This window comes from Nerophis lumbriciformis, linkage group LG20 (assembly GCF_033978685.3).
Source record: "Nerophis lumbriciformis linkage group LG20, RoL_Nlum_v2.1, whole genome shotgun sequence".
NCBI lineage: Eukaryota > Metazoa > Chordata > Actinopteri > Syngnathiformes > Syngnathidae > Nerophis > Nerophis lumbriciformis.
The window spans coordinates 4,802,640-4,829,310 of record NC_084567.2 but is presented as its reverse complement, the minus strand read 5'-3'; the positions used below and the strand labels follow the sequence as shown (position 1 = coordinate 4,829,310).

Sequence of the window (26,671 nt, the reverse complement as noted above, 5' to 3'; positions counted from 1 at the left end):
ACATTTAGCATGATAGCTGTTAACTGGCGATTAGTGATGTTAAGTGCCTAAGATGGTAGTTATTGATTAGCAGTGTGATGAGGGCTTTCTGCTGGTGAGTGATTAGCACTACAGTTAGAGCCACCTATCGCTAGGTAGAAATGAGCAGTTTCACCAACATTTTTATGTGAAACCATATTACTAACTGTCTGGTGTTTGACAGGATTCATGGAAGTTTATTGTCATACCAGCACACGATACACATGAGATGGCACACAATTTAGTAGCACGTGAACAATAGGATTGGTCCTGGTGGAGATCTACACTCTTAGTGCTTTTCTTCTTTATTCAGAGTAATCATTTGACTTTCTAAAGCTTTTTAACTAAAACAACTAATTATGTTGAAACATATTAATCTGTGTCTTGTAGTTTTTAAAATGTATGATTTTTTTCCTCGATGTTTGCCCTTTTTCTGGTTTGAACAACAGCCATGGAAAAAGTCTGTGCACGTGCTTGTATATATATATTTTTTATTTTCCAACAGTAGTTGTCCATTATTTGATGTTAGATACTTTTGCTAACAATTGTTTTAAAACAAGATTAAAGTGCCTTTATTTTGAAAAATCACTGCTGTGGAGTAGGAAACGGAAGTGGCGGGCTTCTAGCGCATGCGCAACTGTAGGTGAAGCCAAGCAAAAAGAGGAAGACCGCATGCTATGGTTGTTCGGAGATTCTTCGAATTCCCGATCTTAAAGTCATATGATTCACAGCAAATATAGCAACAAATATCTCAATTGGTATTTTCCAAAGCCACGAAACGTGCATTGAGTTTGGAGCGATATGTGAAGTGAAGATTGAAGACGTGATAGAAGATGGACGACTACTGCTATGCTAAGATGGCGACGTCCGCTAAAAGAGAACATGAAAGAGAATCAACTTCCAGCAAATCACCAACGGAGATAAAGACGAAAGATGAAGGTGAGTGACTTGAAGTTTTGTCAGTGTGTGAATGTTGTCTGTCTATCTGTGTTGGCCCTGCGATGAGATGGCGACTTGTCCAGGGTGTACCCCGCCTTCCGCCCGATTGTAGCTGAGATAGGCTCCAGCGCCCCCCGCGACCCCGAAGGGAATAAGCGGTAGAAAATGGATGGATGGAAAGCTATTTGAATTTCAAGCCCTTAAAGTGTAAATGAGCCGACCTTGTTGAAGAATGTAAAGAAAGAGCCGCCATGATTGTTAGCTTGAAGAAGGCAGTGGAGTTCACATCAGAGGAGATGAAAGAATGCAAAAGTCAAATGAAGAAAGTGGAAGAGCAAAACAAGCGCTTGTGTAAAGAAAAGAATGATGTGAAAGAAGAGATGTTGGGGAAGAGTAAGAGATGTGAAGAGAAGACTGGACCACATGTCTACATCAACGTGCAGAGGATTGGAGGTCATAAAGAACAAGAATCATTTCATTACTCTCAACTTTTGAGTGTCACAGCTCATAAAGTCGACTTCTAAATTGACTTCTCTGCTTCTCGGCACAATCTGTCCTACCCTGACACTTTTTATAACGATATGCCCGTGATAAACTATATTTTAGGGCAGTGGTTCTTAACCTTGTTGGAGGTACGGAACCCCACCAGTTTCATCTGCGCATTCACCGAACCCTTCTTTAGTGAAAAATAAAATGTTTTTTTTTTTTTCAAATTCAAGAAAAAGTCATATGTTTTTTTTTACTGGTGCACAAAAGGAACCGTGCATGAACATCACCTTGTTCAAAGAACAAAACCAACACAGTGCATGAACTCACAACAAACTACACCTTACACACATTACCATGAATTGGTTAACGTGGACCCTGACTTAAAGGTGAACATTATCACAATTTCAGAATGGTTAAAACCATTAAAAATCAGTTCCCAGTGGCTTATTATATTTTTCGAAGTTTTTTTCAAAATTCTACCCATCACGCAATATCCCTAAAAAAAGCTTCAAAGTGCCTGATTTTAACCACCCGTCCATTTTCCTGTGACGTCACATAGTGAAGCCAACACAAACAAACATGGCGGAAAGAACAGCAAGCTATAGCGACATTAGCTCGGATTCAGACTCGGATTTCAGCGGCTTAAGCGATTCAACAGATTACGCATGTATTGAAACGGATGGTTGTAGTGTGGAGGCAGGTAGCGAAAACGAAATTGAAGAAGAAACTGAAGCTATTGAGCCATATCGGTTTGAACCGTATGCAAGCAAAACCGACGAAAACGACACGACAGCCAGCGACACGGGAGAAAGCGAGGACGAATTTGGCGATCGCCTTCTAACCAACGATTGGTATGTGTTTGTTTGGCATTAAAGGAAACTAACAACTATGAACTAGGTTTACAGCATATGAAATACATTTGGCAACAGCATGCACTTTGAGAGTGCAGACAGCCCAATTTTCATCAATTAATATATTCTGTAGACATACCCTCATGTCAGCAGGCCAGGGAAGCTAGGGTCGATATTCTTCTCTTGATCATCTTCGGTGTGAGACAAGACATCCAGGGGGTTTAGCTCGCTCATCTGCGGGAACAAACTGCCGCCATTGCTTGCCGTGCTACCGAGGTCCTTTGTCCCTGAATTGCTCACACACTCCAGCAGATTCAATGGGGGTCTGGCGGCAGATTTCTTTGACTTTATCGTTGGAAATGCATCTGCTTTGAGTGTCGCAGGATATCCACACATTCTTGCCATCTCTGTCGTAGCATAGCTTTCGTCGGTAAAATGTGCGGAACAAACGTCCAATTTCTTGCCCCTTTCGCATCTTTGGGCCACTGGTGCAACTTGAATCCGTCCCTGTTCGTGTTGTTACACCCTCCGACAACACACCGACGAGGCATGATGTCTCCAAGGTACGGAAAACAGTCGAAAAAACGGAAAATAACAGAGCTGATTTGACTCGGTGTTTGAGAAAATGGCGGATTGCTTCCCGATGTTACGTCACGTTGTGACGTCATCGCTCCGGGAGCGAATATTAGAAAGGCGTTTAATTCGCCAAAATTCACCCATTTAGAGTTCGGAAATCGGTTAAAAAAATATATGGTCTTTTTTCTGCAACATCAAGGTATATATTGACGCTTACATAGGTCTGGTGATAATGTTCCCCTTTAAAGTTTAAAATGCATGCAATTTCAAGCAGTACATATATTTTTTACTGTCAAAATGAAAACAATAAATTACATTTAGTGAGAAAATATTAAATACTTTATTGACACATATCATTTCCAGGTGTTTGCGGGCCAGATTTATGAGTTTATACCTGTGCTGCAGTGTTTTTCAACCTTTTTTGAGCCAAGGCACATTTTTTGCGTTGACAAAATGCGGAGGTACACCACCAGCAGAAATCATTAAAAAAAACGAAACAAAGTTGACAGTAAAAAGTCGTTGTCGCAATTGTTGGATATTACTTTAAAGCATAACCAAGCATGCATCAATATAGCTCTTGGGTTTTAGTTCTTGTCTTGCGCTTCTATTTTGGTGGCTTTTTCTTTTTTGGGGGTATTTTCCTGTAGCAGTTTCATGTCTTCCTTTAAGCGATATTTCCCAGAATCAGAAATACTTTATTAATCCCCGAGGGGAAATTACAATTTTCAGCACAATCCCATTCAAGATCAGACAAACATTACAGGGAGACAGAACAGGATCGCTGACGGGTCTGGCAACTTACGACGCCCCTTACAATAAAGGTGAGATTCGCCAAAATTCACCCATTTAGAGTTCGGAAATCGGTTAAAAAAATATATGGTCTTTTTTCTGCAACATCAAGGTATATATTGGCGCTTACATAGGTCTGGTGATAATGTTCCCCTTTAAAGTTTAAAATGCATGCAATTTCAAGCAGTACATATATTTTTTACTGTCAAAATGAAAACAATAAATTACATTTAGTGAGAAAATATTAAATACTTTATTGACACATATCATTTCCAGGTGTTTGCGGGCCAGATTTATGAGTTTATGATTTATGAGTTTGACACCTGTGCTGCAGTGTTTTTCAACCTTTTTTGAGCCAAGGCACATTTTTTGCGTTGACAAAATGCGGAGGCACACCACCAGCAGAAATCATTAAAAAAACCGAAACAAAGTTGACAGTAAAAAGTCGTTGTCGCAATTGTTGGATATTACTTTAAAGCATAACCAAGCATGCATCAATATAGCTCTTGGGTTTTAGTTCTTGTCTTGCGCTTCTATTTTGGTGGCTTTTTCTTTTTTGGGGGTATTTTCCTGTAGCAGTTTCATGTCTTCCTTTAAGCGATATTTCCCAGAATCAGAAATACTTTATTAATCCCCGAGGGGAAATTAAAATTTTCAGCACAATCCCATTCAAGATCAGACAAACATTACAGGGAGACAGAACAGGATCGCTGACGGGTCTGCCAACTTACGACGCCCCTTACAATAAAGGTGAGATTCGCCAAAATTCACCCATTTAGAGTTCGGAAATCGGTTAAAAAAATATATGGTCTTTTTTCTGCAACATCAAGGTATTTATTGACGCTTACATAGGTCTGGTGATAATGTTCCCCTTTAAACAAGTTGAAAAACTTATTCGGGTGTTACCATTTAGTGGTCAATTGTACGGAATATGTACTTCACTGTGTAAACCAGTGGTCACCAATGCGGTGCCCGCGGGCACCAGGGAGCCCGTAAGGACCAGATGAGTAGCCCGCTGGCCTGTTCTAAAAATAGCTCAAATAGCAGCACTTACCAGTGAGCTGCCTCTGTTTTTTAAATTGTATTTATTTGCTAGCAAGCTGGTCTCGCTTTGCTCGACATTTTTAAAGGGGAACATTATCACCAGACCTATGTAAGTGTCAATATATACCTTGATGTTGCAGAAAAAAGACCATATATTTTTTTAACCGATTTCCGAACTCTAAATGGGTGAATTTTGGCGAATTAAACGCCTTTCTATTATTCTCTCTCGGAGCGATGACATCACAAAGTGACGTCACATCGGGAAGCAATCCGCCATTTTCTCACTTTCGTCGGTGTGTTGTCGGAGGGTGTAACAACACGAACAGGGACGGATTCAAGTTGCACCAGTGGCCCAAAGATGCGAAAGGGGCAAGAAATTGGACAAAATTTGTTCAAAATACGAGGGTGTGGGGAAAGCCGACGAAATGGTCAGTCGTTTGTTCCGCACACTTTACCGACGAAAGCTATGCTACGACAGAGATGGCAAGAATGTGTGGATATCCTGCGACACTCAAAGCAGATGCTGACATCAACTCCAAAACTGGACAGATCAGCTTTCAGGAAAAGAGAGCGGATGAGGGTATGTCTACAGAATATATTAATTGATGAAAACTTTATTCATTACTCGCGGTTTTACGTAAATTATTATACATAAACTGTGTTTACCAATAATTTAGCTTAAAAACATTCATTTTATTCAATCATTTGAGTACATTCGGATAGTCTTGTGTAATGCAGTATTTTGTGTCTATTTAGGTATGGTTAACCTGAGTGATGAAATCGTGGAAAAATATATGTTCTTAGCGCGCCTGAAATGGGCTGTCTGCACTCTCAAAGTGCATGTTGTTGCCAAATGTATTTCATATGCTGTAAACCTAGTTCATAGTTGTTAGTTTCCTTTAATGCCAAACAAACACATACCAATCGCTGGTTAGAAGGCGATCAAACCGATATGGCTCAATAGCTTCAGTATCTTCTTCAATTTCGTTTTCGCTACCTGCCTCCACACTACAACCATCCGTTTCAATACATGCGTAATCTGTTGAATCGCTTAAGCCGCTGAAATCCGAGTCTGAATCCGAGCTAATGTCGCTATACCTTGCTAATCTATCCGCCATGTTTGTTTGTGTTGGCATCACTATGTGACGTCACAGGAAAATGGACGGGTGTATATAACGATGGTTAAAATCAGGCACTTTGAAGCTTTTTTTAGGGATATTGCGTGATGGGTAAAATTTTGAAAAAAACTTTGAAAAATAAAATAAGCCACTGGGAACTGATTTTTAATGGTTTTAACCATTCTGAAATTGTGATAATGTTCCCCTTTAACAGGGGCCAGGAAACGCGAGCATATAACCCCAATTCTTCAGAGTTTGCACTGGCTCCCTCTTCATTTTAGAATTGATTTTAAATCCTTGCTGTTTGTTTTTAAAGCTTTACATGGACTGGCACCTCAGTATGTCTCGGACCTCATCCAAATTTACACTCCTGTGCGCACTCTGAGGTCCGAGAGCCAGCTCCAGCTCGTGGTGCCCAAGACCAGACTTAAATCCAGAAGAGACAGGGCCTTCTCTGTGGTCGGCCCTAAGCTCTGGAACACTCTGCCCCTCCATGTCCGAACTGCTCCCACAGTGGAGTGTTTTAAGTCTTGTCTTAAGACCCACTTTTATTCTTTGGCTTTTAACACTACGTGAGTTGTGTGGTTCTCTGTTATCCTCTGTGTTTTTTATAAATGTTGATTTCTATTTACTGTTTTAATTGTTTTTTCCCTTTAAAATCGTTTGTAATCATATTTATTTTTATATTGTTTTTATATTGGTTCTATATTTATTTATTTTTTGTTTTTACTCAGTCATTGGTGGAGCTAAGAATAATATTTGATTATTTTTTTTAATATTATTTTTAATATTGTTGTGCAGCACTTTGGAAACATTGTTGTTGTTTAAATGTGCTATACAAACAAAGTGGATTGGATTTGATTGGATCAACAATTACAGGTAAAAGCCAGTAAATTAGAATATTTTGAAAAACTTGATTTATTTCAGTAATTGCATTCAAAAGGTGTAACTTGTACATTATATTTATTCATTGCACACAGACTGATGCATTCAAATGTTTATTTCATTTAATTTTGATGATTTGAAGTGGCAACAAATGAAAATCCAAAATTCCGTGTGTCACAAAATTAGAATATTGTGTAAGGCTAATACAAAAAAGGGATTTTTAGAAATGTTGGCCAACTGAAAAGTATGAAAATGAAAAATATGAGCATGTACAATACTCAATACTTGGTTGGAGCTCCTTTTGCCTCAATTACTGCGTTAATGCGGCGTGGCATGGAGTCGATGAGTTTCTGGCACTGCTCAGGTGTTATGAGAGCCCAGGTTGCTCTGATAGTGGCCTTCAACTCTTCTGCGTTTTTGGGTCTGGCATTCTGCATCTTCCTTTTCACAATACCCCACAGATTTTCTATGGGGCTAAGGTCAGGGGAGTTGGCGGGCCAATTTAGAACAGAAATACCATGGTCCGTAAACCAGGCACGGGTAGATTTTGCGCTGTGTGCAGGCGCCAAGTCCTGTTGGAACTTGAAATCTCCATCTCCATAGAGCAGGTCAGCAGCAGGAAGCATGAAGTGCTCTAAAACTTGCTGGTAGACGACTGCGTTGACCCTGGATCTCAGGAAACAGAGTGGACCGACACCAGCAGATGACATGGCACCCCAAACCATCACCCAACCATGCAAATTTTGCATTTCCTTTGGAAATCGAGGTCCCAGAGTCTGGAGGAAGACAGGAGAGGCACAGGATCCACGTTGCCTGAAGTCTAGTGTAAAGTTTCCACCATCAGTGATGGTTTGGGGTGCCATGTCATCTGCTGGTGTCGGCCCACTCTGTTTCCTGAGATCCAGGGTCAACGCAGCCGTCTACCAGCAAGTTTTAGAGCACTTCATGCTTCCTGCTGCTGACCTGCTCTATGGAGATGGAGATTTCAAGTTCCAACAGGACTTGGCGCCTGCACACAGCGCAAAATCTACCCGTGCCTGGTTTACGGACCATGGTATTTCTGTTCTAAATTGGCCCGCCAACTCCCCTGACCTTAGCCCCATAGAAAATCTGTGGGGTATTGTGAAAAGGAAGATGCAGAATGCCAGACCCAAAAACGCAGAAGAGTTGAAGGCCACTATCAGAGCAACCTGGGCTCTCATAACACCTGAGCAGTGCCAGAAACTCATCGACTCCATGCCACGCCGCATTAACGCAGTAATTGAGGCAAAAGGAGCTCCAACCAAGTATTGAGTATTGTACATGCTCATATTTTTCATTTTCATACTTTTCAGTTGGCCAACATTTCTAAAAATCCCTTTTTTGTATTAGCCTTAAGTAATATTCTAATTTTGTGACACACGGAATTTTGGATTTTCATTTGTTGCCACTTCAAATCATCAAAATTAAATGAAATAAACATTTGAATGCATCAGTCTGTGTGCAATGAATAAATATAATGTACAAGTTACACCTTTTGAATGCAATTACTGAAATAAATCAAGTTTTTCAAAATATTCTAATTTACTGGCTTTTACCTGTATATCATCTGAGAAATGGACATTGTAACAGTGTAGGTCTGACTTGGTAGGATATGTACAGCGAGCAGTGAACATAGTGAGCTCAGAAAGCATAAGAACAAGTATATACATTTGATTATTTACATTTGATTATTTAAAGTCCGGGGAGGTGGGATGTGGTGGGGGCAGGGGTTGGGCTAGGGTTGTAGGGAATTGTGACAGAGTGATAGAGATGATGGTTCTGTTTAAGTCTTGTTTATTTTGGCGTAGCCCAGAGGTGCCCATTATGTCGATCGCGAGCTACCGGTCGATCGTGGAGGGTGTGTCAGTCGATCGCCAGCCAGGCATTAAAAAAATAGACCTAAAAATTAGCAATCATCAATTTTCACTAAGACCTCACTTGATTGACATTCACGGCATTGTGGATGCTGCCAGATCATTATTAAGGAAAAAAAATGACAAAGGCGAGAAATGCTTTTTATTTCAACAGACTCTCGTGCCATACCTGCCGTCAAAACTCTAAAGACCGACTGCACAGTTCTGGTCTTCACAATAAACGCCCTGGTTCATCCTGCCTGCGCTAACAAAATAAGAGTCTCAGAAAGCTGGCGTGCACAAGCTAGCAAGCTTTGGGGTTTGCCGCCAATGTATTTCTTGTCAAGTGTATAAAAAGGAGTATGGAAGCTGGACAAAAAGCAACCACTTTCAATCAATCAATCAATCAATGTTTATTTATATAGCCCTAAATCACAAGTGTCTCAAAGGGCTGCACAAGCCACGACGCCATCCTCGGTTCAGAGCCCACAAAAGGGCAAGGAAAAACTCACAACCCAGTGGGATGTCAATGTGAATGACTATGAGAAACCTTGGAGAGGACCGCAGAAGTGGGTGACCCCCCCTCCCCCTTTCTGGGGAGACCGGATGAAATGGACGTCGAGTGGGTCTAGCATAATATTGTGAAAGTCCAGTCCATAGTGGATCTAACATAATAGTGAGAGTCCAGTTCATAGTGGATCTAACATAATAGTGAGAGTCCAGTTCATAGTGGATCTAACATATAAGTGAGAGTCCAGTCCATAGTGGATCTAACATAATAGTGAGAGTCCAGTCCATAGTGGATCTAACATAATAGTGTGAGAGTCCAGTCCATAGTGGATCTAACATAATAGTGAGAGTCCAGTCCATAGTGGATCTAACATAATAGTGTGAGAGTCTAGTCCATAGTGGATCTAACATAATAGTGAGAGTCCAGTCCATAGTGGATCTAACATAATAGTGAGAGTCCAGTCCATAGTGGATCTAACATAATAGTGTGAGAGTCCAGTCCATAGTGGATCTAGCATAATAGTGGGAGTCCAGTCCATAGTGGATCTAACATAATAGTGAGATTCCAGTCCATAGTGGATCTAACATAATAGTGAGGGTCCAGTCCATAGTGGATCTAGCATAATAGTGGGAGTCCAGTCCATAGTGGATCTAACATAATAGTGAGATTCCAGTCCATAGTGGATCTAACATAATAGTGAGAGTCCAGTCCATAGTGGATCTAACATAATAGTGAGAGAGTCCAGTCCATAGTGGATCTCACATAATAGTGAGAGTCCAGTCCATAGTGGATCTAACATAATATTGTGAGAGTCTAGTCCATAGTGGATCTAACATAATAGTGTGAGAGTCCAGTCCATAGTGGATCTCACATAATAGTGAGAGTTCAGTCCATAGTGGATCTAACATAATAGTGAGAGTCCAGTCCATAGTGGATCTAACATAATAGTGAGAGTCCAGTCCATAGTGGATCTAACATAATATTGTGAGAGTCTAGTCCATAGTGGATCTAACATAATAGTGAGAGTCCAGTCCATAGTGGATCTAACATAATAGTGAGAGTCCAGTCCGTAGTGGATCTAACATAATAGTGAGAGTCTAGTCCATAGTGGATCTAACATAATAGTGTGAGAGTCCAGTCCATAGTGGATCTAACATAATAGTGTGAGAGTCCAGTCCATAGTGGATCTAACATAATAGTGAGAGTCCAGTCCATAGTGGATCTAACATAATAGTGTGAGAGTCCAGTCCATAGTGGATCTAACATAATAGTGAGAGTCTAGTCCATAGTGGATCTAACATAATAGTGTGAGAGTCCAGTCCATAGTGTATCTAACATAATAGTGTGAGAGTCCAGTCCATAGTGGATCTAACATAATAGTGAGAGTCCAGTCCATAGTGGATCTAACATAATAGTGTGAGAGTCCAGTCCATAGTGGATCTAACATAATCGTGAGAGTCCAGTCCATAGTGGATCTAACATAATCGTGTAAGAGTCCAGTCCATAGTGGATCTAACATAATAGTGAGAGTCCAGTCCATAGTGGATCTAACATAATAGTGTGAGAGTCCAGTCCATAGTGGATCTCACATAATAGTGAGAGTCCAGTCCATAGTGGATCTAACATAATAGTGAGAGTCCAGTCCATAGTGGATCTAACATAATAGTGAGAGTCCAGTCCATAGTGGATCTAACATAATAGTGAGAGTCCAGTCCATAGTGGATCTAACATAATATTGTGAGAGTCTAGTCCATAGTGGATCTAACATAATAGTGAGAGTCCAGTCCATAGTGGATCTAACATAATAGTGAGAGTCCAGTCCATAGTGGATCTAACATAATAGTGTGAGAGTCCAGTCCATAGTGGATCTAACATAATAGTGAGAGTCCAGTCCATAGTGGATCTAACATAATAGTGTGAGAGTCCAGTCCATAGTGGATCTAACATAATAGTGAGAGTCCAGTCCATAGTGGATCTAACATAATAGTGAGAGTCTAGTCCATAGTGGATCTAACATAATAGTGAGAGTCCAGTCCATAGTGGATCTAACATAATAGTGAGAGTCTAGTCCATAGTGGATCTAACATAATAGTGAGAGTCCAGTCCATAGTGGATCTAACATAATAGTGTGAGAGTCCAGTCCATAGTGGATCTAACATAATAGTGTGAGAGTCCAGTCCATAGTGGATCTAACATAATAGTGAGAGTCCAGTCCATAGTGGATCTAACATAATAGTGAGAGTCTAGTCCATAGTGGATCTAACATAATAGTGAGAGTCCAGTCCATAGTGGATCTAACATAATAGTGAGAGTCTAGTCCATAGTGGATCTAACATAATAGTGAGAGTCCAGTCCATAGTGGATCTAACATAATAGTGTGAGAGTCCAGTCCATAGTGGATCTAACATAATAGTGTGAGAGTCCAGTCCATAGTGGATCTAACATAATAGTGAGAGTCCAGTCCATAGTGGATCTAACATTATAGTGTGAGAGTCCAGTCCATAGTGGATCTCACATAATAGTGAGAGTCTAGTCCATAGTGGATCTAACATAATAGTGAGAGTCCAGTCCATAGTGGATCTAACATAATAGTGTGAGAGTCCAGTCCATAGTGGATCTAACATAATAGTGTGAGAGTCCAGTCCATAGTGGATCTAACATAATAGTGAGAGTCCAGTCCATAGTGGATCTAACATAATAGTGTGAGAGTCCAGTCCATAGTGGATCTAACATAATAGTGAGAGTCCAGTCCATAGTGGATCTAACATAATAGTGAGAGTCCAGTCCATAGTGGATCTAACATAATAGTGAGAGTCCAGTCCATAGTGGATCTAACATAATAGTGTGAGAGTCCAGTCCATAGTGGATCTAACATAATAGTGAGAGTCCAGTCCATAGTGGATCTAACATAATAGTGTGAGAGTCCAGTCCATAGTGGATCTAACATAATAGTGAGAGTCCAGTCCATAGTGGATCTAACATAATAGTGAGAGTCTAGTCCATAGTGGATCTAACATAATAGTGAGAGTCCAGTCCATAGTGGATCTAACATAATAGTGAGAGTCTAGTCCATAGTGGATCTAACATAATAGTGAGAGTCCAGTCCATAGTGGATCTAACATAATAGTGTGAGAGTCCAGTCCATAGTGGATCTAACATAATAGTGAGAGTCCAGTCCATAGTGGATCTAACATAATAGTGTGAGAGTCCAGTCCATAGTGGATCTAACATAATAGTGAGAGTCCAGTCCATAGTGGATCTAACATAATAGTGAGAGTCTAGTCCATAGTGGATCTAACACAATAGTGAGAGTCCAGTCCATAGTGGATCTAACATAATAGTGAGAGTCTAGTCCATAGTGGATCTAACATAATAGTGAGAGTCCAGTCCATAGTGGATCTAACATAATAGTGAGAGTCCAGTCCATAGTGGATCTAACATAATAGTGAGAGTCTAGTCCATAGTGGATCTAACATAATAGTGAGAGTCCAGTCCATAGTGGATCTAACATAATAGTGTGAGAGTCCAGTCCATAGTGGATCTAACATAATAGTGAGAGTCCAGTCCATAGTGGATCTAACATAATAGTGTGAGAGTCCAGTCCATAGTGGATCTAACATAATAGTGAGAGTCCAGTCCATAGTGGATCTAACATAATAGTGTGAGAGTCCAGTCCATAGTGGATCTAACATAATAGTGAGAGTCTAGTCCATAGTGGATCTAACATAATAGTGTGAGAGTCCAGTCCATAGTGGATCTAACATAATAGTGTGAGAGTCCAGTCCATAGTGGATCTAACATAATAGTGAGAGTCTAGTCCATAGTGGATCTAACATAATAGTGTGAGAGTCCAGTCCATAGTGGATCTCACATAATAGTGAGAGTCCAGTCCATAGTGGATCTAACATAATAGTGAGAGTCCAGTCCATAGTGGATCTAACATAATAGTGAGAGTCCAGTCCATAGTGGATCTAACATAATAGTGAGAGTCCAGTCCATAGTGGATCTAACATAATAGTGAGAGTCCAGTCCATAGTGGATCTCACATAATAGTGAGAGTCCAGTCCATAGTGGATCTAACATAATAGTGAGAGTCCAGTCCATAGTGGATCTAACATAATAGTGAGAGTCCAGTCCATAGTGGATCTAACATAATAGTGAGAGTCCAGTCCATAGTGGGGCCAGCAGGAAACCATCCCGAGCGGAGACGGGTCAGCAGTGCAGACATGTCCCCAACCGATGCACATGCGAGCGGTCCACCCCGGGTCCCGACTCTGAACAGCCAGCACTTTTTCCATGGCTACCGGACCTGTGCCCCCCCTCCACAAGGGAGAGGGGGGCAGAAAAGAAAAGAAACGGCAGATCAACTGGTCTAAAAGGGGGTCTATTTAAAGGCTAGAGTATACAAATGAGTTTTAAGATGGGACTTAAATGTTTCTACTGAGGTAGCATCTCTAATTGTTACCGGGAGGGCATTCCATAGTACTGGAGCCCCAATAGAAAACGCTCTATAGCCCGCAGACTTTTTTTTGAGCTCTGGGAATCACTAATAAGCCGGAGTTCTTTGAAGGCAGATTTCTTGCCAGGACATATGGTACAATACAATCAGCAAGATAGGATGGAGCTTGACCGTGTAGTATTTTATACGTACCGTATTTTCCGCACCATAAGGCGCCCTGGGTTAAAAGCCGCGCCTTCAATGAACGGCATATTTCAAAACTGTGTCCACCTATAAGGCGCCCCGTGTTGTAAGCCGCATCTAACTGCGCTAAAGGAATGTCAAAAAAACAGTCAGATAGGTCAGTCAAACTTTAATAATATATTAAAAACCAGCGTTCTAACAACTCTGTTCACTCCCAAAATGTACGCAAATGTGCAATCACAAACATACGTATATCAACATGGACAGAGCTGCGTGAAAAAAGCCACCCGGCCTCTTCGCGTAAACTTAAACTTACCTTAACCACTCGCTCATCTTTTCTTCATCCATCCCTTCGAGTTAGCTTTTATGATGACGCCGGCTGGAAAGGTCTCTTTTGGCAAGGTCTTCCTTTTGAATATCACCATGGGTGGAAGTTTCTGGCCATTAGCATGGCAAGCTAGAACCACAGTGAAGGATGACTTCTCATTCCCTGTGGTGCGAATATTCACCGCACGTGCTCCCGTTGTATCCACAGTGCGTTTCACAGGAATATCAGTTGCTGTGAAATAGTAATCCGTGTGTGGATGGAGAGATTGCGTCTTTTCATGAACCGGATCCCTGACGCTTAGTAGGAGCCATTTTGTGGTCTTTACAGATGTAAACACACAAAGGAAATGAAACGTAATATCCGCGCGCTTTTTCTTCTTCTACGCGGGCGGGTGGTTGCTTACAGTAGAAGAAGAAGCGCTTCCTGTTCTATGGGGGCGGGTGCTTACCTTGGCGGTTGCTTGCGTAGAAGAAGAAGCGCTTCCTGTTCTACCGGGAAAAAAGATGGCGGCTGTTTACCGAAGTTGCGAGATCGAAACTTTATGAAAATGAATCGTAATATTAATCCATATATAAAGCGCACCGGGTTAAAAGCCGCACTGTCAGCTTTTGAGTAAATGTGTGGTTTTTAGGTGCGGCTAATAGTGCGGAAAATACGGTAAGTAGTAAAACCTTAAAGTCACATCTTAATGTGGTATTGGACAGAAAGGAGGACTTTTTTTCTCCTCCATTTGAAAATGTGGACGTTATCAGCACTACTGTCTGATTCCAATCAATGCAAGTCATCACAATCAGCTAATGCACCAACTTATATTCTTGTCTTCATGACAGAAAGGAATGTTAAACATGCTTGTATTATCAGAAAACACCTTCAACAAAATCTCTCTTTCATGAGTAATTAAATAAATATAAATCATATATACAAACCTTGTTTCCATATGAGTTGGGAAATTGTGTAAGATGTAAATATAAACGGAATACAATGATTTGCAAATCCTTTTCAACCCATATTCAGTTGAATGCACTACAAAGACAACATATTTGATGTTCAAACTCATAAACTTTATATTTTTTTTGCAATTAATAATTAACTTAGAATTTCATGGCTGCAACACGTGCCAAAGTAGTTGGGAAAGGGCATGTTCACCACTGTGTTACATGGCCTTTCCTTTTAGCAACATTCAGTAAACGTTTGGGAGCTGAGGAGACACATTTTTGAAGCTTCTCAGGTGGAATTCTTTCCCATTCTTGCTTGATGTACAGCTTAAGTTGTTCAACAGTCCGGGGGTCTCCCTTGTGGTATTTTAGGCTTCATAATGCACCACACATTTTCAGTGGGAGACAGGTCTGGACTACAGGCAGGCCAGTCTAGTACCCGCTCTCTTTTACTATGAAGCCACGTTGATGTAGCACGTGGCTTGGCATTGTCTTGCTGAAATAAGCAGGGGTGTCCATGGTAACGTTGCTTGGATGGCAACATATGTTGCTCCAAAACCTGTATGTACCTTTCAGCATTAATGGCACCTTCACAGATGTGTAAGTTACCCATGTCTTGGGCACTAATACACCCCCATACCATCACACATGCTGGCTTTTACACTTTGCGCCTATAACAATCAGGATGGTTCTTTTCCTCTTTGGTCCAGAGGACACGACGTCCACAGTTTCCAAAAACAATTTGAAATGTGGACTTGTCAGACCACAGAACACTTTTCCACTTTGTATCAGTCCATCTTAGATGAGCTCAGGCCCAGCGAAGCCGACAGCGTTTCTGGGTGTTGTTGATAAACGGTTTTCGCCTTGCATAGGAGAGTTTTAACTTGCACTTACAGATGTAGCGACCAACTGTAGTTACTGACAGTGGGTTTCTGAAGTGTTCGTGAGCCCATGTGGTGATATCCTTTACACACTGATGTCGCTTGTTGATGCAGTACAGCCTGAGGGATCGAAGGTCACGGGCTTAGCTGCTTACGTGCAGTGATTTCTCCAGATTCTCTGAACCCTTTGATGATATTACGGACCGTAGATGGTGGAATCCCTCAATTCCTTGCAATAGCTGGTTGAGAAAGGTTTTTCTTAAACTGTTCAACAATTTGCTCACGCATTTGTTGACAAAGTGGTGACCCTCGCCCCATCCTTGTTTGTGAATGACTGAGCATTTCATGGAATCTACTTTTATACCCAATCATGGCACCCACCTGTTCCCAATTTGCCTGTTCACCTGTGGGATGTTCCAAATAAGTGTTTGATGAGCATTCCTCAACTTTATCAGTATTTATTGCCACCTTTCCCAACTTCTTTGTCACGTGTTGCTGGCATCAAATTCTAAAGTTAATGATTATTTGCACACAAAAAAAAAAGTTCATCAGTTTGAACATCAAATATGTTGTCTTTGTAGCATATTCAACTGAATATGGGTTGAAAATGATTTGCAAATCATTGCATTCCGTTTATATTTACATCTTAACACAATTTCCCAACTCATATGGAAACGGGGTTTGTATGAATGAGGTAGATCTCTTCCACTTGGTCAATTGAAAAGTAGCTCGCCTGCAAAAAAAGTGTGGGCACCCCTGGCGTAGCTTAACTTTTTTTCCACACCTGTTGCCGCAAATCCTAACCACTGATGACACTTTTTTCTTTGGAACAAAGCTCAGGCCGAGTAACAAACATGGTGACAGATCCCAAGTTTCTGGTCGACATGGTCCTTTTTTTTCCCCACTCATACCCTCGCTCATCCCTTTCACTCGGGAATTTGCATGGCCGTTGCTTTTTATTTATTTATAATGTTTTTATGATCGTAGGAAGCCACAATATAAATCTAAATTTAATTAATTGTTCATCCCAAAGCTTCACTTGTAAGACAAGTGATGTAAACATTGATCCATCATTCTGGCAAAGCATTAAAAGAATGTCCATGAAACACTACACACACATACAGTATATAGAAGAAAGTGTGTAGCGAGTTTAAAGGGGAACATTATCACCAGACCTATGTAAGCGTCAATATATACCTTGATGTTGCAGAAAAAAAGACTATATTATTTTTTTACCGATTTCCGAACTCTAAATGGGTGAATTTTGGCGAATTAAACGCCTTTCTATTATTCGCTCTCGGAGCGATGACGTCACGTTGTGACGTCACATCAGGAAGCAATCCGCCATTTTCTCAAACACAGAGTCAAATCAGCTCTGTTATTTTCCGTTTTTTCGACTGTTTTCCGTACCTTGAAGACATCATGCCTCGTCGGTGTGTTGTCGGAGGGTGTAACAACACGAACAGGGACGGATTCAAGTTGCACCAGTGGCCCAAAGATGCCAAAGTGGCAAGAAATTGGACGTTTGTTCCGCACACTTTACCGACGAAAGCTATGCTACGACAGAGATGGCAAGAATGTGTGGATATCCTGCGACACTCAAAGCAGATGCATTTCCAACCATAAAGTCAAAGAAATCTGCCGCCAGACCCCCATTGAATCTGCCGGAGTGTGTGAGCAATTCAGGGACAAAGGACCTCGGTAGCACGGCAAGCAGTTTGTTCCCGCAGACGATCGGGCTAAACCCCCTGGATGTCTTGGCTCACACCGTCCCTTATGCCACCGAAGATGATCAAGAGAAGAATATCGACCCTACCTTCCCTGGCCTGCTGACATCAACTCCAAAACTGGACAGATCAGCTTTCAGGAAAAGAGAGCGGATGAGGGTATGTCTACAGAATATATTAATTGATGAAAATTGGGCTGTCTGCACTCTCAAAGTGCATGTTGTTACCAAATGTATTTCATATACCGTATTTTCCACACTATAAGGCGCACCTAAAAACCACAAATTTTCTCAAAAGCTGACAGTGCGCCTTATAACCCGGTGCGCTTTATATATGGATAAATATTAAGATTCATTTTCATAAAGTTTCGGTCTCGCAACTTCGGTAAACAGCCGCCATCTTTTTTCCCCGTAGAAGAAGAAGCGCGCGGTGCATGCTGGGATATGTGACGTTTCATTTCCATTTGTGTGTTTATGTAAAGACCCCAAAATGGCTCCTATTAAGTGTGTTGTCTGTCTAATTATAAATAATGCAGACGAGGCGTGTTAACTGAGTTCTCAACGTTTACTCACAGCGTGCTCATAACCACATTCTAACTGCCAGCATACAACAACGCTTCTCAGGGCTACCGCGCATGCTCGTCACTATCGTTGCATACTGGGTAGTGTAGTTGTTATATTTGCTAGCTCATAACATCACATTAAGAGACACGCTTACGCGCTTAATTCAATACTCGCCGTCATTCCGGGTGGATTGACAAAAGACCTCCAGCCGCTAGATATTGGTGTCAACAGGTCTTTCGAAGCTAGACTGCTAACTGCGTGGGAACAGTGGATGACAGAAGGCGAACACACGTGACGTTCACCAAGACAGGGAGGCAGGGAGACAGCGCCAGACGACATTTTGGATCCCACATTCGCCCAACTTTTCAATTCGTACAACGAAGGAGAATAATTCCAGGGATTTATGAATGAAGAATAACTTCAGAAAGTGAGCGTTATGTTTATTTTGTGTGTTGTGACATTAACGTTCGAGCAACATTATGTTGCTATTGCTCTGCACTATTTTGAATTTTACTATGTTTGTGATTGCACATTTGCGTACATTTTGGGAGTGAACAGAGTTGTTAAAACGCTGGTTTTTAATATATTATTAAAGTTTGACTGACCTATCTGACTGTTTTTTTTGACATTCCTTTAGCGCAGTTAGATGCGGCTTACAACACCGGGCGGCTTATAGGTGGACAAAGTTTTGAAATATGCCGTTCATTGAAGGCGCGGCTTTTAACCCAGGGCGCCTTATGGTGCGGAAAATACGGTACTGTAAACCTAGTTCATAGTTGTTAGTTTAGTTTAGTTTAATGCCAAACAAACACATACCAATCGTTGGTTAGAAGGCGATCGCCGAATTCGTCTTCGCTTTCTCCCGTGTCGCTGGCTGTCGTGTCGTTTTCGTGGGTTTCGCTTGCATACGGTTCAAACCGATATGGCTCAATAGCTTCAGTTTCTTCTTCAATTTCGTTTTCGCTACCTGCCTCCACACTACAACAATCCGTTTCAATACATGCATAATCTGTTGAATCGCTTAAGCCGCTGAAATCCGAGTCTAAATCCGAGCTAATGTCGCTATAGCTTGCTGTTGTATGCGCCATGTTTGTTTGTTTCGGCATCACTGTGTGACGTCACAGGAAAATGGACGGGTGTTTATAACGATGGTTGAAATCAGGCACTTTGAAGCTTTTTTTAGGGATATTGCGTGATGGGTAAAATTTTGAAAAAAACTTCGAAAAATAAAATAAGCCACTGGGAACTGATTTTTAATGGTTTTAACCCTTCTGAAATTTTGATAATGTTCCCCTTTAAGGAGAAACATTTCATGGATCATGCCTCAACTAAAGTGTGTTTGTGTTGTTGGTGTCCTGCAGACGTCCAGCAGATGATTAGTCCTTCAGATGAACATGGGGGCTCCACTTTGAAGCAAGAGTCTCCATGGCCCCCCCACATTAAAGAGGAGGAGGAGGAGGAGGAGGAGGAGGAATTAAGGATAACGGAGAAAGCTGATCTCACCAAGTTGCCACTGACTGTTGTCTCTGTGAAGACTGAAGATGATGAAGAGAAACCACAATTCAACAACCTCATAGCTCCACTGTCAGATAGTGAGGCTGAAGACGAGGTTGAAGAACATTTGAGCAGCGACACAGACTGTGATAGTGATGTGAGGACTAAGAAAAACTTGGGAAGCTCTAAAAAGAAGTGTGGTACAAAATGTTTCAGCTGCTCAGTTTGTGGTAAAAGCTTTACTCAAAAGAACACTTTGACTGTTCACATGAGAAGTCACACAGGAGAATACCCATTTGGTTGTTCAGTTTGTGGTAAAGGATTGAGTCGTAAAATTGATTTGACTCGACACATGAGGGGACACACAGGAGAGAAACCATTTACATGTTCAGTTTGTGGTAAAAATATTTCTCAAAAGGCCGACTTGACAGTACACATGAGAACACACACAGGAGAGAAACCATTTAAATGTTCCATTTGTGATCAAACGTTTTCCCAAAGTGCCCATTTAACTGTGCACACGAGAACACACACAGGAGAAAAACCGTTTATGTGTTCAGTTTGTGGCGAAAGATGTTCTCTTAGGAGCAGTTTGACAGCACACATGAGAACACACACAGGAGAAAAACCATTTGATTGTAATGTTTGTGGTAAAAACTTTACCCGTAAACAACATTTGACTGCACACACATACACACACACGGGGGAAAAAACATGTAATTGCTCAGTTTGTGGGAAAACCTTTTCTCGCAAGGAAAGATTGACCGGACACATGAGAACGCACACTGGAGAAAAACCATTTAAATGTTTAATTTGTGGGAAAAGCTTTTCTCTCAAGACTCATCTCACAGGGCACTTGAGAAGACACACCGGAGAAAAACCCTTTATTTGTTCAGTTTGTGGCAAAAGCTTTTTTTCCAGGCGAGGTATGAGCCAACACACATTGAAACACACAATTGACAAAAACATGTAAGTGTTTCACACATTGTATAAGAAAGATGCGGGACAATAACAAATATGTTAAAACACAAGAACACGCGCGAGAGAAAACAAATAATTATTTGACTCATATTATGTTCAAGATATGGTGAATGTTTATATTCAACTTGGATAAAGCGAACCACCAGGTTTAAGTAAATAATGGTTGAGTCCGTCATAAATTTAGTAGCCTTAGTTGGACATTGGCATGTAGACTGGGGTAACTCTCTCACGAGAAGAAGCAATACATTCAGACTTCGTAATGTAAAAGTGATAGCTCCATCCTGGAGGAGAGACTCCATGTCTATCTTCACGTCAACTTCTAAGTTACAACATATAGAGGTTGTTTTCTGGTCACTTACACGTGAACATATCCTTACATGGTCAGGTTGTACTCTTACTGAATTAACACACACCCAGACAGAGAAAGAAGGAATATAAGAAGGTGGCTCGGCTCCTCCAATTTAGGAGTCCTTCAGGTACTGCAGACTTGTATAATGACGCTCGCTTGTATAAAAGCAACTTTTTGTTTAGCAAAGCATGTCCGACATCTCCTTTGATCCAGCCGCTCTGTCGTGTTGCCCTTCTGCCCGGGAGGGGGGTGACAAGACCAGAAATACTACATCAATGTTAAAAGCTATACTAAAAAGAAAAAATTGTTTAACCCTATGAGAACGCACAGGAGAAAAACCCTTTATTTTCAGAGTTTGTAGCAAAAGCTATCTCTGTATATCAGGGGTGTCAAACGTACGGCTCGAGGGCCGGATCAGGGGGATGAGTTTGCAAAGTATAAAAATTAACCTGAAATTTTTTAATGAAATAAACAGCTGTTCTAAATGTGTCCAGTAGATGTCGCAATAGCAATTATTTGATTTTCTGCCTTGCTCTTGGCGAGGGCGGTCTCATTTTTTCCTCCTCCCGTCTTCTCCCTGCTTGCTTTCTTTGTCTTGTCCTGTCTACACGTTTTTTGTTTTTTTGAAGCCTCTTTCTCTGCGCTGTCCTCCAATTCTAAACATCACGGAATTGATTAGCTGGACTCTCGACTCAATTGACAAAATCTTTTCGACGAGGAAAAGAGGTTCCGGGGAGCCTGGCTGCCCTGATGGAACCATTGCTGCGGGGTACGTGAGAGATTCCTGGGAGAAATGGGGAATCATGTGCCTCTCAGTCCTTTCCATCGAGGACATGGCAGAACCGTGAATTGGGCTGGGAATTGCTCTGGTGTATCGTCAAATTCGTAAGACGATGGCAGCCACTCAAGGATCCCAAAGGCTGTTCGTCGCAATGGAAGGTTTGGGTCGAGCTGTGGGATCACAGACTTTGGCGATTTCTGAACTGAATCGCAAGATGGATCACATCATGGAAAAGCTTGTTGAAATGCGAAAATTGGATATGAGAGCAGCCAGCATGGATGAATAGAACAGACAAGCCATTGTAATGTCTGCTCGCTTGGAAAAACTAAAATCCTAATCTACGATTTGACTCCCTCGAATGGCCTTGACGCTGCAAAACAGAAGCAGGCTGTTCTGAAAACATCCCCTGAGGACTCCTCAATGATGGACGCTTTTGACCTCCCTCCCTCCTCAACGACACCTGGAAGTCGAACTTTGCTTGCATTGCATGCAGAACGGCCCCTGGCCTATGGACACAACATCACTACACCCAAAACAATGGGCATATACACAAACACCCCCCCCACCCCCCACCCCACCTGTTGCTAGATATCTGGAGATGTACGTTGTAATATGTATATGTGCTTTGCTATGGAGGTTTTTTTTCCCACTCCAGACTAGACCCCCTTAGGAGCCCAGTCTAGATTGTATTTTTTTTCTACTCGTCCTTCCCCAGCGTTTACCTGTTTCCCATCTTTTACGGGGCACCTTGTGGCGACCCATCAGCGTTCCTGTTCCGTAACCCTGTACACTGTTTGTTTGTCTAATCTTGAACAGGTTTGGGCTGAAAACAAAGTTTTGTTGTACTTGTGCAATGACAATAAAGATCTACCTAGATCAGTGTTTTTCAACCTTTTTTGAGCCAAGACACATGTTTTGCGTTGCCAAAAATCCGGAGGCACACCACCAGCAGAAATCATTAAAAAATGAAACTCGGTTGACAGTAAAAAGTCATTGTCGCAATTGTTGGATATGATTTTAAAGCATAACCAAGCATGCATCAATATAGCTCTTGTCTCAAAGTAGGTGTACTGTCACCACCTGTCACATCACGCCCTATTTTGGTGGCATTTATCTTTTTTTGGTATTTTCCTGTAGCAGTTTCATGTCTTCCTTTGAGCGATATTTCCCGTATCTACTTTGTTTTAGCAATCAAGAATATTTCAGTTGTTTTTATCCTTCTTTGTGGGGACATTAGATTGTCATGCCATGTTCGGATGTACATTGTCTTTGCTCCACAGTAAGTCTTTGCTGTCGTCCAGCATTCTGTTTTTGTTTACTTTGTAGTGTCGGAGGCAGATATTTACATATATCCGTATTTAAGTGTTACTTCTTTATTTTCATAGTCATATTACAAAACAGCTAGTGTTCTTCTTCCAATTGTGGTCTTTTGGTTGTCTACAAGTACTGTGTGCTAACCTTGACTTTGGAATGTAAGGAGGACAGATACTCCTTTTCCTTATCTGTTCCTGTGCCCAGCTGAGGAGGACAATGGGCATGTGTTTGGGCTGGAAAGAGAGACAACGAGGGGGCGGGAGCGAGAGACACTTTATAGAAGAGAAGGTTTCCATATTTTAGAGCGTAGGTTGCGCGATTGAATGTTCTATGCTGGACTGGTCTCATTCTATTTCCAAAGCTTTGGAAATAAATTACAAAATACCTATTCTGTCTCTGGTGGTTCTTCTACTCAGCTTTAAGTGTCATAAAAGAGCTTGGGAGTGGCCAGCAACTTGAATTCCCTGGGAGGAACAACTGGTCCAAACGCAACAGTAGCCAGGTTCAGTTTTAGTTTTGTTCTGCATAGCCTTCCCTAAGTTTCAATGCCTTTTCTTATAGGCACTCACCTTTTGTTTATTTTTGGTTTAAGCATTAGACACCTTTTTTACCTGCACGCTGCGTCCCGCTGTTTCCCACATCTACAAAGCGATTAGCTACCATCTGCCACCTACTGATATGGAAGAGTATTACACGGTTACTCTGCCGAGCTCTAGACAGCACCGACACTCAACAACAACACATCATTTGCAGACTATAATTACTGGTTGGCAAAAAATATTTTAACCCAAATAGGTGAAACTAGATAATCTCCCACGGCTCACCAGACTGTATCTCACGGCACAGTGGTTGAAAAACACTGACCTAGATGATGCTACATATGTACAAAATAAACCACATGTTAGTACATCAATCGAGGAAAATGATCAAACTACATAAGTAATAGGGGTGTGGGAAAAAATCGATTCGAATTCGAATCGCGATTCTCACGTTGTGCGTGGATGAACGTTGATTTACGTCTTTTAAAGTGTCATTTTCGACCATTTTATGTTATCAGTAAATAATTTTGCGAAACGTTTGTTAAAATTTTAATTTATAGGTGCAACAATAAGAGCTGTTGTTAAGATATGCGTTCCCTTTGTGTTGCAACATGGACATTATTCAGTGATGCACCGGAAATGGAATCAAGCTTGTGACGCACTGTTGTGAACATAGACATGTTCTAAGGGTACGCAGCATGTAACGCTACTGCCTACTGGCGCTGACGAGACGCAGGGCCGCCATCTTGGAGTGGTGATCCGCTCCACTCAGTGCAATTCATTTGGCAGGAGCAATGAACTGTCAGCGCATTTAATTCATCTTACCTCACTGAATACCACTGATTTTCACGCGCTTTTTTGTCATATGTGGAGCTATGATAAAGGAAACCTGTTTTATTATTCATAGTTTGCTTAACGGTAATAGAATATTCTTATATGCTATAAATGACCAGACGTCCCAGATCAAAACTGGGAATATAATCCCAGAGAAGGGGGAAAAAAACGGTCAGCTATTTTTAAGTTGAAGAAACAATATGATTAGGTTATATATACATGCTACATAAACAATGTATGAATACATTAGATATCTATATATCTTATAGACTGTATCTCTGTTGCTGCAGCAGCAGAGAGTTTATTTGGTCTTGACACTTTGTATTGATATTTTCTATTACATTCTTCCCTTAAATGATCATGTTTACAGTGATTGTTTTATATGTATGACTAAATTTAGACTTGTATAATACTGTGTCGCCACTGTCCATCTGATTGTCTAGTTAGCTAACATATATTACCCCCCACTCCCCACCCTACCCTTACACAATCTGGACTGTGGTCCTAACTTTTACCCATGTTGGCTTTTACAACCGTTATCTTCATCATTTATTTCAACTTTATGTTGTTCAAGTACGACATTTTGAAATGTAATTAATTTCATTGACAAACAATTCTATTATGGTCATACTCTTGTTTGCAAGCGGCTACGATTTCAGTACTATTGAAGATCTTTGCTCCTTCTCAAATCTGTGGTAATATTATTTTCAGAAAATACAACCAATAGTCCGTTAATGTGAACGTAATGTTATTTTAAAAAGTAATCCCCCGATTCCTATTTTCAACAGTCCGCTGAAAACGCTGAACACCATCTTTATTTTCTACCTGTCAACTGTCAGTTTAGGCCAGGGGTGCTCACACTTTTTCTGCAGGCTAGCTACTTTTCAATTGATCAAGTCGTGGGGATCTACCTCATTCATATATATAATTTACATTTACTTATTTATGAAATATATGTTTTTGTTAACAAGTTAAAGGTATTTAATGATAATGCAAGCATGTTTAACACATATAGTTAATATTGTTAATACATTAAAGGTGTTTAATGATAATACAAGTATGTTTAATACATATAGTTAATATTGTTAACAAGTAAAAGGTGTTTAAAGATAATGCAAGTATGTTTAACACATATAGTTAATATTGTTAAAAAAATTAAAGGTGTTTAATGATAATACAAGCATGTTTAACACATAGTTAATATTGTTAAAAAATTAAAGGTGTTTAATGATAATACAAGAATGTTTAATACATATCTTTAATATTGTTAATAAGTTAAAGGTGTTTAAAGATAATACAAGCATGTTTAACACATATAGATTCCTTTCTTTCATGAAGACAAGAATATAAGTTGGTGTATTACCTGATTCTGATGACTTGCATTGATTGGAATCAGACAGTGGTGCTGATAATGTCCGCATTTTCGAATGGAGGAGAAAAAAAGTCCTCCTTTCTGTCCAATACCACATGAAAGTGGTTGGTTTTTGGCATCTTATTTGTCCAGCTTCCGTACTCCTTTGTATACACTTTACAAGAAATACATTGTCAGCAAACTCCGTAGCTTGCTAGCTTGTGCACGCCAGCTTTCTGAGACTCTTATTTTGTTAGCGCAACTGTGCAACTGTGCAGTCGGTCTTTGGAGTTTTGACGACAGGTACGGCGCCAGAGTCTGTTGAAATAAAGTGTTTCTCGCCTTCCAGTCGGTAATTTTAATGAGCTGGCAGCAGCCAGTGTCATCTCAGAAGACCCTCGGGTGCCGTGAATGTCAATCAAGTGACGAAAGTGACGTCATAGTGAAGATTTATGATCGCTCATTTTTAGGACTATTTTTTTAATGCCTGGCTGGTGATCGACTGACACACCCTCCGAGATCGACCGGTAGCTTGCGATCGACGTAATGAGCACCCCTGGTTTGGGCTGCTCGCTGGCTCCTCATCACCACTTCAAGATGGCGGCCCAATTTCTCGCGTCACAGCAGCCAATGCTGCGTCTACTTATAAGATGTCTATGGTTGTGAACGTGTCTGCCGAAGTTGAACAATAAATTACTGACCAGTTTGGTATAAATAATAGATTCCGTAGTCCGTGTGTGATAGAGAACATAATTTAACAGTGGGATGCCTTTATTTAAAAAAAAAACAAAAAAACATCCTGCATTAGAAAACGGAAGTGGTTGACTTTTGGCGCATGCGCAAACAGTTCGAGCAGCT

At 40.9% G+C, this 26,671-nt stretch overlaps 1 protein-coding gene across 1 annotated transcript; it reads left to right on the top strand.

Annotated features, from left to right (window-relative positions):
* The first annotated feature begins 668 nt into the window (after positions 1 to 668).
* LOC133619234 (uncharacterized) lies at positions 669 to 21,407 on the top strand. The gene is made up of 2 exons (XM_072915432.1): positions 669 to 957; positions 19,532 to 21,407. The coding sequence occupies exons 1-2, from the start codon at positions 852 to 854 to the stop codon at positions 20,635 to 20,637; spliced, it is 1,212 nt and encodes a 403-aa protein (XP_072771533.1). The 5' UTR covers positions 669 to 851; the 3' UTR covers positions 20,638 to 21,407.
* The last annotated feature ends 5,264 nt before the right edge of the window (positions 21,408 to 26,671 follow it).

Coding starts and splice junctions, on each gene's coding strand:
- LOC133619234 (XM_072915432.1), top strand. CDS start 852: ATGGACGACTACTGCTATGCTAAGATGGCGACGTCCGCTAAAAGAGAA. Junction 958..19,531: donor GATAAAGACGAAAGATGAAG/GTGAGTGACTTG, acceptor GGTGTCCTGCAG/ACGTCCAGCAGATGATTAGT.